Consider the following 13,770-nt stretch of genomic DNA (forward strand, 5'->3'; position numbering starts at 1 on the left):
AGTATATTAGGACCGGTTTCGTCCGCCTCAGTGGAACATTTTCAACTGAATACATTGCAATATTTATCAAACAAAATTCAAAGCGATAGAAATAATATAACAATAGGTGCATAATAATTATCCGTCCAATAATACCTTCCCAATAACAGACTAATTTAAAACTAATGAGGTTGGACATTAATATTTTATACTACGTCAGGGGCATTAAACAAATTATTTAAAATATTAACAAACCACAAAATATGAAACAATCTACAGTTACAATAACATTAATATCAACAAATAATTATGATTAGTCAAAATTTACAATAAAAATAAAATAAAAAATAAAATAAAACAATATTATCAATTGACGTGAGATCGAATAAAAAACAAATACAACCAAAATATGAGTCAAAATTAAATAAAAATTAAAATAATAAATAATGTACAATATATAAAGTTATGTTATGACAATCCCAAATATTAAATAGGGTATAATAATGGAGAAGACACTAAATATAATTGATCATTTAACAAATTAGAATTGGGCAAAAATTTATACCTATTAATTTCTAGGATTTTCTGTTTATCCAATTTTATAGATTTCTCATTCAAATGCAGGATTTTAAAATTTTTACTGATATTAAAAGAGTGATTATTTAAACCTAAATGATTTCCAAAAGCTGAAGATTCATTACCATTTTTGGCACAGGTTAAATATTCTTTGATCCTAGTATTAAAAGAACGTCCCGTTTGTCCAACATATTTGGCATCACAAGAGTCACAACTTAATAGATAAATTCCACTTTGGTTAAGTTTATCTAATCTATCTTTAGTATTCGCCAGTATTGAATTTAAATGTTGTGTGTTGTAAAATGTTACATTGTATGAAATACGTAGTATGAAATATTAATGTCCAACCTCATTAGTTTTAAATTAGTCTGTTATTGGGAAGGTATTATTGGACGGATAATTATTATGCACCTATTGTTATATTATTTCTATCGCTTTGAATTTCGTTTGATAAATATTGTTTTAAAAAAATGTATTCAGTTGAAAACATCCCACTGAGGCGGACGAAACCGGTCCTAATATATTAATTAAAGTGGAATAACTACTATAAAAAAAATTGCATTTTATTAAATAAAAACAACAATACAATGCAGTTCCATCATAAATTGACAGTTAACAAAATAAAAGAAATTAATCTATGTATATTCAATGATTCGAATAATAAGAATAAATTATTTACTACATACTAAACAATATAGGCAGTATACTCGTAATAATTAATGAAAGCATTTTTAAAGTTAGGCCAAACATCTGCACTACATTGCGAATAAATTGTGTACTATACGAATTACATTTTTATAACCGCTATAGTTAGTTACAAGTTACGTTATTTTTTCTTAACAGCCTCGCATTCATTATCTTTATTATTTTTATTTTATTGATTAAGGAAACAAACAGTAACATATTGATTACAAAAATTTAAAATATAATAATGAAAAGTTATTGCAACCAGCAAATTTTCCATGTATACATTATAATATAGTTAAGCCTAACAAGATAGAGAGTAAGAATTACATAAATATAAAGAAATTATGTAAGACAATTGCATGAGAAAAATGAGGAAGAATAATAAATAATTAAATTATATACAAAAAAAGTAACATAAAATATATATCTCTATATATATAAAAATCTCGTGTCACGATGTTTGTGATCGAACTCCTCCGAAATGGCTCGACCGATTTTTGTGAATTTTTTTATGTATATTTTTTAGGTATGAGAATAGGTCAACAAGTATATTTCATACCGCTAGGTGATTAGGGTATCTCTATCCAGAAAAATTTTCTTTTATTTTTTTGACAATTTTTTTTTTGTATTTTTTTTTATTATTTGGCATAAAAAAATACATATAACCCCAAATTTTCACCTTCCTACCTCTACCCTCCCATTTTTAATCGCGATTTTATTATTTTTGTATGAACAAATTTAACCGTCGTTCGTATTTCAAACAGAACGAAATTGTTTATGTTGTTGAATGACAGATGGCGCGTCCGAGAAGAATTCAATAGAAGCGTCGCGTCATTTTGACATTTCATTCGGCATATCACAACGCAGTGCGTACAAAATTTTGTACGATTTATTTTAATTTATCTATTTTTATGTGCGTGTATTACAGTGCATAATGCCAGCAAGACCCAAGGGGGGCCATTTGGGCCGTCGAACGAATAAAGCAACAAACATGCGAAATAGCAGAAAGAACAGACGAACAAATCCAACAAGATAACAAAAACGTGGATGTAAGCATGTCGCAATTGCGTGCATCTCAATCACAAGAGGCACGAGGTGAACGAAATCAACAACGACAATTGAAACGGAGCCAAGCGCACCGGTTCGTAGTTACGATAACACACGCAGAGCAAATGACCGACAACGCCAACAAGTACATCGAATATTTACATCCGCTTCGTTCCTTCGTCTCGCATTCGAGTACGAGCCAGATATTGAATATTCCGCTCATCCGAAAGTGCTAATTGGTGCTATGGACAAAGAATGTCCCCATTTTCATGCGCTCAAATTCAAACATGAGTCAGCCGGGATGTGTTGCGCATCAGGAAAAGTGCAACTACCAGAAATTGAGATATCACCAGAACCATTGAACGGCTTGCTCATCGGCACGGTTCCAGATTCAAACCTATTCCTGAAGTCCATTCGCACATTCAATTCATGCTTCCAAATAACTTCGTTCGGAGCAACAGAAATAGTTCACAATACTGCGACAAATGGTCAACAATTCCATTCTACGTTCAAAATCAAAGGCCAAGTATACCACAAAGTAGGCTCATTGCTGCCAATGCCAAACGAACCACATACATTTTTACAAATCTACTTCATGGGCGGTGAGGATATCAATCATGTGGATGCACGTTGCGGCTACAATAGCCTCAATTCGCCTAATGCCAGGCGCATCGTCGGCGAACTGGACGCCCTGTTGAATGAGCACAATGAATTATTGAAATTCTTCAAAGCACACATGCACGAATTGCAAAGTGACAATCACGCTATTGTCATCAATTCTGATAAAACACCAGCTGGAGAGCACGTGCGTCGATTCAATGCGCCTGTTGTTGACGACATTGCTGGAATCGTGGTTGGCGACCACACATCGACGCGAGAAATCGTGATTCGAAGAAGAAACAATAATCTGGAGTTCATCGCTGACACACACCGTTCATACGACGCTCTCTAATATCCGATTATTTTCTGGAAGGGACAAGACGGATATTGCATAAACATTAAACAACCAGAACCTGTCACAGGTAATTTATTCATTATGAACATCATTACTCATTTTGAATTGAGAAAGTGAATGGTTGATGTTTTTTTGTTTTTATCGGCGGTCATCGTCTACAGCGCTCTATTCCTTTTTCTGTCATAGATCCCATCCCCACACACTTACGATACATTCGTTTTTTTTTATTTAATAACCAAAATATTCACCAGAAATAATTTATATGGCAGAACAACGTTTGCCGGGTCAGCTAGTATATATATATATCTATTTATACAAAATTTTGGAGATAGCGCGTTTAAATGAAACAGGTGAATTATTAAAAGGATCAACGGTGGAGAAATACATATTATGTTTTACATATTATATTGTACTAATTGATCTGGCGGTTAAGCGATACAATGTTTACCTATCACAGAGAGAAACTAACGTTAATAACTCTTGCCATATAGATGCACCAGTATAATAGGAACATGACTAAGATCTATAACAGGTCTAGATGCCAGAATATTCTATATCTGCCTTCATACCACAAAATATATATTTTCGTATGATTTAGAAGGAAATCATAAACATAATAATATACCTTTTATAACGACTAAACTGAGCATGATTTTTTATTGTCTGAAGCTTTAGGTCATCAGCCATTTATTGTAGAACATTTTGACGCCGGATCATTATTTTAAAATGTATAGTATTTAATTTCATAGAGACAGTTACATCAATTGTACAGAGAATTAATAACTAAGTAAACAATATTAATAACAAAAGATTAAAACAAAATAAGTGAGAAAAAGTGTATTATTTATTAATTAATTATACAATTATTTATATACTAATAGATTCTTAGGTTTCCACCGCGTATACTTATTCCTTCTTTCCTCGACGTTTCGGGCTCGTTACAAAGGCCAAGGACAAGGAAACATCGAGGAAATAAAGAAATACACGCGGTCAAAACCCAAAATCTATAACGATAAAAAAAACAATCGTGAAAGTCTCAAACATTATATTTATATACTGGGTTTTTCCAAGTATTATTATACAATATCGCATTCAGTCCCCTGGAGATCTGAAGAGTAGCTAAAACAGCAACTGCACTACCTTTTTAGATGTATATGCTTATTTGCTGTACCAGGTGCTCATTTTAACGGCACTCACGTGTTTTATCAGTCAAGCGACGGCCTATCTAGAAGCAGATGGTCTCCAGGATCCAAATATCTTGATTTACAGACAGTTGCTTTTTGGTTTTGTTAGACTCAGATAAAAAAGCTGCTGAACCCGATGATTGAACTAATGTATTCATTGCTTGCCATCTCGTCGATAGACACTTATCTTCACGAAACTCTCGGCGAAACCAAAGATCGACAAAATTTGTCATCATTGATGGCAGAATGACTCCTGTGGCAGCTCAATCCATGTCTACCCAACTAGTCTTCCTTAATTTTACGTTGATGTGCATGACACAAAAGCACATCAAGTCGGAATTCATATATTATATCGTTTCTAGGATGGGATTATAAAGCGAAACCGAAAATATACATATTGTTTTTAAACTTAAGTACCTACTTACGCTACTAAAATTGTTTAAGCCGCAAATTGTTTCTTATGCCGCTCAATAATTGCTCCTCTTTGCGCCATTATTTTTACGGAAGATTCTGTTTCTTTATCGGATGTTTTTTCACCCTTCCCTATAAATCTCCTTCAGAGTGGGGTTGAAGCTTATCGACTTAAAGTGCAATTTGCTAGGATTATTTATGAATGCAAGCGGTTGGAACAACGTAGAGTATTAATTTATATCCTAGAACACTCGTAGACGCTTGACTAATAATATGATTAACGCCAGTGGTGAAGACTTTGTCCATACTAAATTCCTAACTATTTATAATATTTTTTTCTTTAATAGAATTAGCCGTAAAGTCTAAGACATTTAAAGAAAACACATTGTGTAGCACATATTACATTCAATTTAATAATCCTCAGAATCAGTTCCATTGTCAACAGCTTTTCTGAAAATCTTGGTTAATTTAAATAAAGTATTTTTCAAGGAAGATGTCAAAATATTGTATTTAATTTTCGTTCATGCTTTCAATAAATAACTTTTCCTATAAATTTGTTAGTATAAATAGCTGTAAGAATATATTTTTAGTTATATCAGTTCATAATATCTCATAGAAGCGGATAATTATTAATTCATTATGTGAATTTTGTTATATTTTAATTAGAACAAATCGTTTACCTTGATATTATATACGCAACGTTTTCATTTACTTAAAAAGGGGAATTCTTATATGAAAGTACCCACGATATCGTAGTTAGTAGAACGATTGTCTCAAAAATTATGGGTTGCGGGTCCGATCCCGTGGTTAGACATAATACATGCATTTTTTTTCAATTTCACTTGCTCCAGATCAAAAATTTATTTAGAATTATCCTATTTACAGCTATATCTACAGCCATGACTGCAAGAGTTTGGTGAAAAACTAACAACCAATTCTGTAAATAAATCAAATGTAATTTTAAACATTGTCTTTTTTATAATCAGTTTGTAATCAGAATAATATGATAAACACTATGCAATTAGAACAATTAGTGAGAATATATTATATATTGCTATATGCAAATAACAAAAATATAATGCGAGAAAATAAAGATATCGTTAACCTTCTACGTACTGTGGTTTTTAAATATTTCGTATCATTGTTAATATAAACCTCAATCATTTCATATAATATTCCTAAAGTTACGTTAAAGATATATATTTTATAATATATATATCTAATTGTGTTACTGAAGTGCTGACTAGATAACTACTTTTTAATTACCACATTTAAATAGCATGCTAATTATATCGAATGGCCACCTTAATCGTTACGCGCTGGGCGCGTCTTTAGCGTTCAATGTCCTTTAGCGTCCAATAAACAGTATAAAATCATCTGACGCAAATAATATTTTGATTAAAGTAACTAACGCCACTCTTTGGACAAATAAAGAAAATATTATAAAGTTTCTACACAAAAATAATAGTTCCTAACTGGATGCCTAACTGTCGTATACTTTCCCGCAAACTAAATATTTTATATTTGTTTCACTTAATAAGTACTTGCTAAGTTTTTGTGGTGAAAAGTATTATTAGATTTCTTATGGAGAATATTGCATTGATTGTTTGGTTTGTTTGAAAAAAAATACTAATAATTACTTAATTATTGTCTTAATTACTTTTTACGAAATGCTGTTATATGGCATTTAATACTCATAAAGTAGGTAAAATTAGATGCAAAAATAATTAAGAACGCCTCTCTATAAAACAATATTTCACAAGAATAAAACAACAGAATAGTAATGTCATAATAATTTAAGTAAAGTATTTTTATAATAATTACATTAAGGCTATACCTCAGTTGAGGCATAGTCTAAAAAGATCGTGACTAGGCGATGCACGGATTGTGCAAATGACGCGAGCCGAACGAAATATAATTTGTCATAAAAATTCAACACTTCGTCCATTTAATGTTATGTTTATTGTTCTATCAGTAACAATAATAATATATTCATTGTCATGTTTTCTTTTTCAATTAAATGGCTAACGTTTTTAGTCATCTTTACACGATTTAATAATTAATACCCCCGTCGCCATCACGGAACAAATTGACGTGTTCACAGCTCGACTTTCGCTCTCTGATTGCCAGCGAGTCCGAAATTTCGTCGCACCTATAGTTGAAAATAATTTCCCGTTTAACTTAAGTATGCTCTTAAGCTAATAGGACTAGCTATTTAAAATAAATAATATATTTTCAGAAGGAACAACCAACGCAAATATAGCACCCGATTTTTTTCTAATTTAAATAAAATACGTTTCACGTCTAAATCGACACTTTTGAATATTATACTCAGGGCCAGTTTTATTCTCTTTTATAGTGGGTGCATGATAATAAAATTTACAGTTAAAAACACCTACTAACGAATAAGGATCTCGTTTTCAAAACCAATAAAAAGTAGTTATTTTGCAACATTACAATGTAGCTTTAGCTAAAAACCATAAAGTAATGAATAATCACCACAATTATCAAATAATAATAATAATAAACTAATCAATTTTTACAGCTTCTGGTGGAGAACTACCCCTATCACCTGCACTTGGCGCCTTGGCAGGGGGTGCGTTGTCCTTGGCAATCCTAGGCGCGCTGATCGCCCTCCGCGTACGTCGCTCCAGGGCGGCTAGAGCACGTCCGCCCCCGCCCAGCGAAGAAAAACTGTGGCTACCTCCACAGCCTACGGCCGTCGTGACAAGACAGCCCGGAGGGGTCAGACCGATTGAGACGCAGGCTTCTACGGATCTCGCCACTGATGATAGAGACCCTGATGTAATACCAGCAAATTATGGTGAGAAAATTGTATTGATATTATTAATGACATTTTGGCTGATACTTTTACAAAAAAAAAAAAAAAAACAGATACTTTATAATATTAATAGACACTACCGACCGAAGGTGCTTAATGGAATTTTAATTTAAGTGTTCTAATGGATTTAAGTTCTGTACTATTACATTTGAGTCGCTTTTTGCGACCCGGGTTTCGCCTTTCGGCATCTTCAGGCGCTGTGTATACTCACTAAAAGGCAAACACACACCGACAACGAACATTTATAACTCTAACTTATACAATAAATCAATACAATAAAGTAGGTTAAAACTTATCACATACCTATTAAGTCAAGGATCCAATAAAAAAATATATAACAAACGAATTATGAATAGTGTTTGTAAAAAACTCCATACCTTATCAATAACAATACATTTGATAAGCGTATAATAAATCGTCAAACCTAATAGATCATTACTATAGTAATTATTATAAACAATAAAAATACTACACTCAAGAGGTGTAATATGGTCCATTCTGGGAAGAATAGAAATGAATGGAGTTAACTAATGAGATAATATAATATTATCTATGATATCAGTCTTTAAAAGTTATTGGTTCAACAGTTTATTTTCAATAATATTCTTACATGATACCTAATTTTTTATTTTTTATAATATTATTTTTAACTATAACAAATGCACATATAAACCCACCTAAAATATTTATTTATATAACACGTATATATACCTATATCCGCATACATACATATTATAGTCTCGTATGTAAAGCATCATATAGGAGAGGGTTGGCGAACCTTTTTAACTACGCCTGCCAAAATTTCCCAAATATTATTTTTTGACTGTCTGACGTGCCGAGCAGTTTTTCGAGTAGTTGGATCAGTGAAAAAATTAAAAAATAGTTATTAGAATTCTATTTAAAAATTTCAAAACTATTAAGTAAGTAATTGAGTTCTTGAGTATTACTATAATACCTACTTAGTTTGGTTCTTTACACACAAATTGACGCCAAAATTGGTCGGATCAGATGAGGCATCCTCTCCGCGACGCAACTTCCCCCGCTTCCTGATGAGGTCAGTGCTATAATATTATTATGCGTGTCGCATAAAACCTAAGGACCGATCTATGCCAGCGTATCTGCCAGCTGCCTGTTATTTTTTATACAATGCGATCCGTCATTTATGCATGAATTTCGTCGTTTCCGTTTGCGTATCGATTGATAAATATTATTGATAAAACTATTATTAAAAACTAAAGAAAATACGCATTTTTAATAATATATAATAATAGTATATATTTAGGTAGGTAGGTAATTATTTATAAAACTTTTTCTAAAAAATTTTGTTTTTTAAATTATACTTATCTATTTTTTTTCTCTTCAACATAATACATTCGCGTGCCATGCAAAATCATCGTGCAAAGTAGCACGCGTGCTATAAGTTCGCCATCCCTGATATAGGATATAGCAATGGACTATTAATAAGTATTTAACTTATATTTTAAACTTCGTACTTTTTCCACAATTTCTAATTTAACACAAGATCGGTCTCATCCTAAATTCTTGCATACAAATAAAAATGGCAAGAAAATACTAAAAAACGCTTTGGTACAATGTCAACGTGTTTGTTTTCTGAAATATTATAAATATGTATTAAAACTAAAATTATACCAACGTAATAAAGGTAAGTTGTCAAAAATTATGACCATGACAACATGAGAGTATTGCTTCGAGAGATATAGTGTCACATATTGTAAGCGTATGATGTAGTCTCCGAATTCGATTTTGTTTATTTTTACATAGATCCCTGATTAAATAGTTTATTTTTTAAAAGGTGGATAAATTTTGTAAATGGATAAGCTAATATCTTAAAAATAAATGATTTTTGATTATTAGTAATTACTTTTCCAGTAATTGGGTATTAAATTTAATATAATTATATATTTCTTTGAAATACTCAGTACTTAATTATAATAACAAAGTACTTATATTCATTGTATGGATATATCCACGTATGAAGGAAATCATTAATAATTATTGTACTAAAAAGCAAACTAATGCTGACTCATACCATTCACTCGCTGTCTAGGCAAAGATATATATTTTCCAAGAATTATTTAAACTAACTAATACCTATTAATCACTTACAAAGCTATTAAGCCTCTAAAACCACTATTAACGTCAAAAACTTTTCGGTATAATCACATATTTGCTCAAATCCGACCACCGGTAGAACTTAAATTGTAAAATTGAAATGGTAAAAGTAACTGTGAAGAGGAGGTATCTATTATGTATAATGTTTGTAAAAAATAAAGTGATGAAAGTTTGTACGGCATTTTTGGCCTTTGTGAAATCAATAATATAATTATTATCTATAATTAAACATTTGGAACTATTAAAAAACGATTTGAATATTAGGTACTATTAATTTGCAAATGTGAAAACTATATCGTAAACATAATCAAGTACTTACATTTTTTCATTGGTATGCATACATATTTAAGTGTGGATAGTTATATATTTAATTTTATACATCTCATTTCATTTTAATCATAATTGGATACTAAACAATATGATATTATGAATCGTCGTCGTATCCTAAAAAAACCTTAATTTTACACTCTTGTCTTTTTTCTGATTCATTACTTTCTTCTCTACCTATGACCACCTTTTATTAATAATTATAGTTTGGTTTAAACAGGGCTTAATGCATTTAAAAAAATGAATCAACAATATGTGTAATATGTGTATTCTTAATCCAACGAAAACAAATAAGTATGAATGAAAAAGTGTGGAAATTTTCGTCGTATCGCCCAAAGTTGACCAAAACTATTATGGTTTGGTTTAGGCATTGTTTAATTGATTTTTAAAATCTAACCAACACCTTCTGTAAATTGCAGTCATAGTTCAATAAAACAAATCCGTATGATTAACAAAGTTTATTATGCACTGTTTGGCGTTTTTTAACAGCCTACCTCCACCCTTCGCCACTGGGTTCCATGGTCCCTGCAAGGGGGGAGCTGACAGGAGTCTAGCATGAGGGCCCGGCGTGGCCAGTTAAGTGAGATATAGATACACCACAATTTGCTTTAATCGTAAAAAAGGCGCCTGCAGCGCTTTTGTAATATATGAAGAATATTCATATAATTTGTGATGCAATTTGATGTGATATAAAGTTTGATATAGTTAAATGATAATTCTATTTTATAATTATTTCTAGTGTGTTTCCTGACTAAAGAAATAGCTATTTATCCAATATGTCGAAGGGTTGTATGTTACTTGGCCACCACAAGTCATGGTCGTGATTTGTGATTAACAATTACAACAAACACTTAATAATAATAATATGATGCTGCAAACATCCTAGTATTCAGTGACATCATACAGTCGAACTTGATTATTACGAGGAAGATGGGACCGACTGAATTTGCTCGTTATAAGCATTACTCGTTATATCAGAGAATAGGTATTTTTAAATGAGCGGTCACATAACACAAAACGTTGAAAATAAAAAATCTGAAAACCATCGTAAAAGTCCTCGAAACAAGCATGGCATTCATAAACTACAAAATAAGTTTTTTATTGTAATGAACGCTGATAGGTAGGTACCTACTAACTTCACAAACCTTGAATTTTTTACTTATTTCAACCATATGCGTGGATACTTTTTCAATATTGTCGGCGAAAACACCAATTAGGTAGGTATTTAGACACTTGACTATTGTCATAAACGTAACGCGATCCCGGTGGCATCCTGTCCGGTCGAATTTTATTGCTTAGGGTCGAAATGTTTTTAAACGATCGACACATTAACAGTTTTAAGATATTTTAGCTCAGTATATCCGATAAATTGCTCGTTATAACAGTAAATAAATCTATGGAAAAAATAATAAACTAAAATGTCAACGAATGTTTCCTCATTATGGTCGAGATCTCGCTATTTCCGTGTACTGTATTTATAAAGCAGAAATTTTGACTAAAACTTCAATTTCAAAACATTGTATTATTAAAAACTTTGTCATATTTAGATGTAAATATATTATAACATGCTCCAAATGTACGTGGAGGCGTCGAGTGAAGCGACAATATTGAACGTGTCCGACAAGTGGGAGGAAACGTCACTTTTTTGTTGTTTCCGAAATTGGCCTGGCGGAATATCCCTGAAATGAAGTTTCCCAGCATCCCCCGCAACCCCCGAACGAATGGTGGATCCAAACGAATAATGCGAATTTAATGTGCCACCAGGGACGGCGTTGGGGAGGGCGGCTGGCGGGGAATCGACTGTCTGTCAGTCGATCGCTGGCGCGGTTTTGCGAGACGGTTTTATTGAAATTGATAGGCCGGTCACTTGCAGCCATGGTAGATGGTTGGCGGTTTCAGAGGCGGTTTATATGCAAACTTATTAAATTAAAAATACAATCCATTTCCTATCTCAATTATTCTAATAACAGCTACTGATAAAAAAATATTGTTTGAAGAAGAGAGACCTAGTATTCAGTTTAACAAATTTTACGTAGGTATTATGTTGTAGTTACATTATAATATTTTTCATTCAGCAACATATTAAGTAACAATTGCAAGAGTTCATACCAGGGAACTCATAAATAATGGGAACTGAAATACTTAACGGGTAAGGCGATAGCAGGTAACCGACTCGAGTAAGGAAGAATCCGGGTTAAACTTACACATGTGTCAAAAATACGTTGTCCGTCGAATACTGAAAACTGCTCTCGGTTTATGCATTTACGCTCATTTAATGTTAGTGTATTACACACACTAATGCGCGTGCTTTATTTTCGTAGGACACTCACACATTCGAAAACCCTGCACCAGCATGCGGCGTATTTAATATAACCTATCGGTATTCCATTTATTATCTGTTCTGTGGTTCAAACCAATGCCAAGAATGTCAATTTAAACGTTACCATTGTTCCCAGAATGGACAATTTTACACCTTAAGTCAAATACACACTGACAACGAATACTATTAACTCTAATTTATATAACAAATCAATACAAAAAGGTAGGTGGAATATTAATTGTAGTAGATTAATTGTTTAACTGCTTACTTTTATAGACTGATATCATAGATATATCTTATTAGTTAACTCCATTAATACCCAATGCGTTGCCATTGTTACCAGAATGGACGATTTTATACCACTTGAGTGTAGTATTTTTATTGTTAAAAATTACTAATGATCTATTATTAGGTTTTGACGATTTATATACGCTTATCGAGTGTATTATTATTGATAAGGCAGGCGTTTTTTACAAACATTTAAACTATTCATAATTTGTTTGTTACATATTTTTTTGTGTTATCTTTGACTTAATAGGTAGGTGATAATTTTTTACCTACTTTATTGTATTGATTTGTTATATAAGAATTCTATTTGTTGTCAGCGCGTATATTTACCTTTTGGTGAGTGTACACAGTGCCTGAAGATGCCGAAAGACGAAACCCGGGTCATAAAAAACGACTCAAGTGGAATAGTACAAAACTTAAATCCATTATAATTCAAGAATGTAAATTTAATTACAATCATTTTAACTCAGTAAGTCAACGTAATATATACGTTATAACTTCCCCATTTCAACAATAATTAAATCTCACAACATACGTATTAAATTAATAATATGTAATCATATCAACAAGGTATAAAATAAATTATTTTATTTCAATTAATTTCCGGTAAAAGGGGAAGAAATGAATTATGGTATAAGTCTGTTTACTGAAAGCCAGGTGAGAACAGCTGCATTTTTCATAGCCGATTAGCAAAATTCATGAATTCAAGAAACAAATAATCCAGTATAATAGGTATTGGCTATTTAAAAAATTTGTTTGCCGCTGGCTTTCGCTAAACAGACAAAAAGCGGAATTATTTATTATTTCTTTTTTTTGTGAAATATATTATTTTCATGAGACTGTTTGTAAATGGTTTATGGTAATCACTATTATTATAGCCGAAAGTGTTTTCCCTCACCATCAGATTATTCATATTGACATGCCTTCCCCAACATATTTTCGTATAGAGTATTTAAACCATCTAACCACATTTTGAATTTGGAATATTTGTATAAAAAAATTTCAATAATACTACGATAAT

The 13,770-nt window shown here is 31.8% G+C and overlaps 1 protein-coding gene across 1 annotated transcript in view; it reads left to right on the plus strand.

Annotated features, from left to right (window-relative positions):
* The window catches only part of LOC147066431 (kin of IRRE-like protein 1), a 272,466-nt gene that overhangs the window by 256,547 nt on the left and 2,149 nt on the right, over positions 1–13,770 (plus strand). Inside the window, exon 14 of the mRNA XM_085955539.1 lies at positions 7,385–7,663. Within this exon, the coding sequence (XP_085811665.1) occupies positions 7,385–7,663 (279 nt within the window). The remainder of the gene's footprint in view (positions 1–7,384; positions 7,664–13,770) is intronic.

This window comes from Rhyacophila brunnea, unplaced genomic scaffold (genome assembly GCF_057557595.1).
Source record: "Rhyacophila brunnea isolate RB1 unplaced genomic scaffold, BYU_Rbru_1.0 scaffold_5, whole genome shotgun sequence".
Taxonomy (NCBI): domain Eukaryota; kingdom Metazoa; phylum Arthropoda; class Insecta; order Trichoptera; family Rhyacophilidae; genus Rhyacophila; species Rhyacophila brunnea.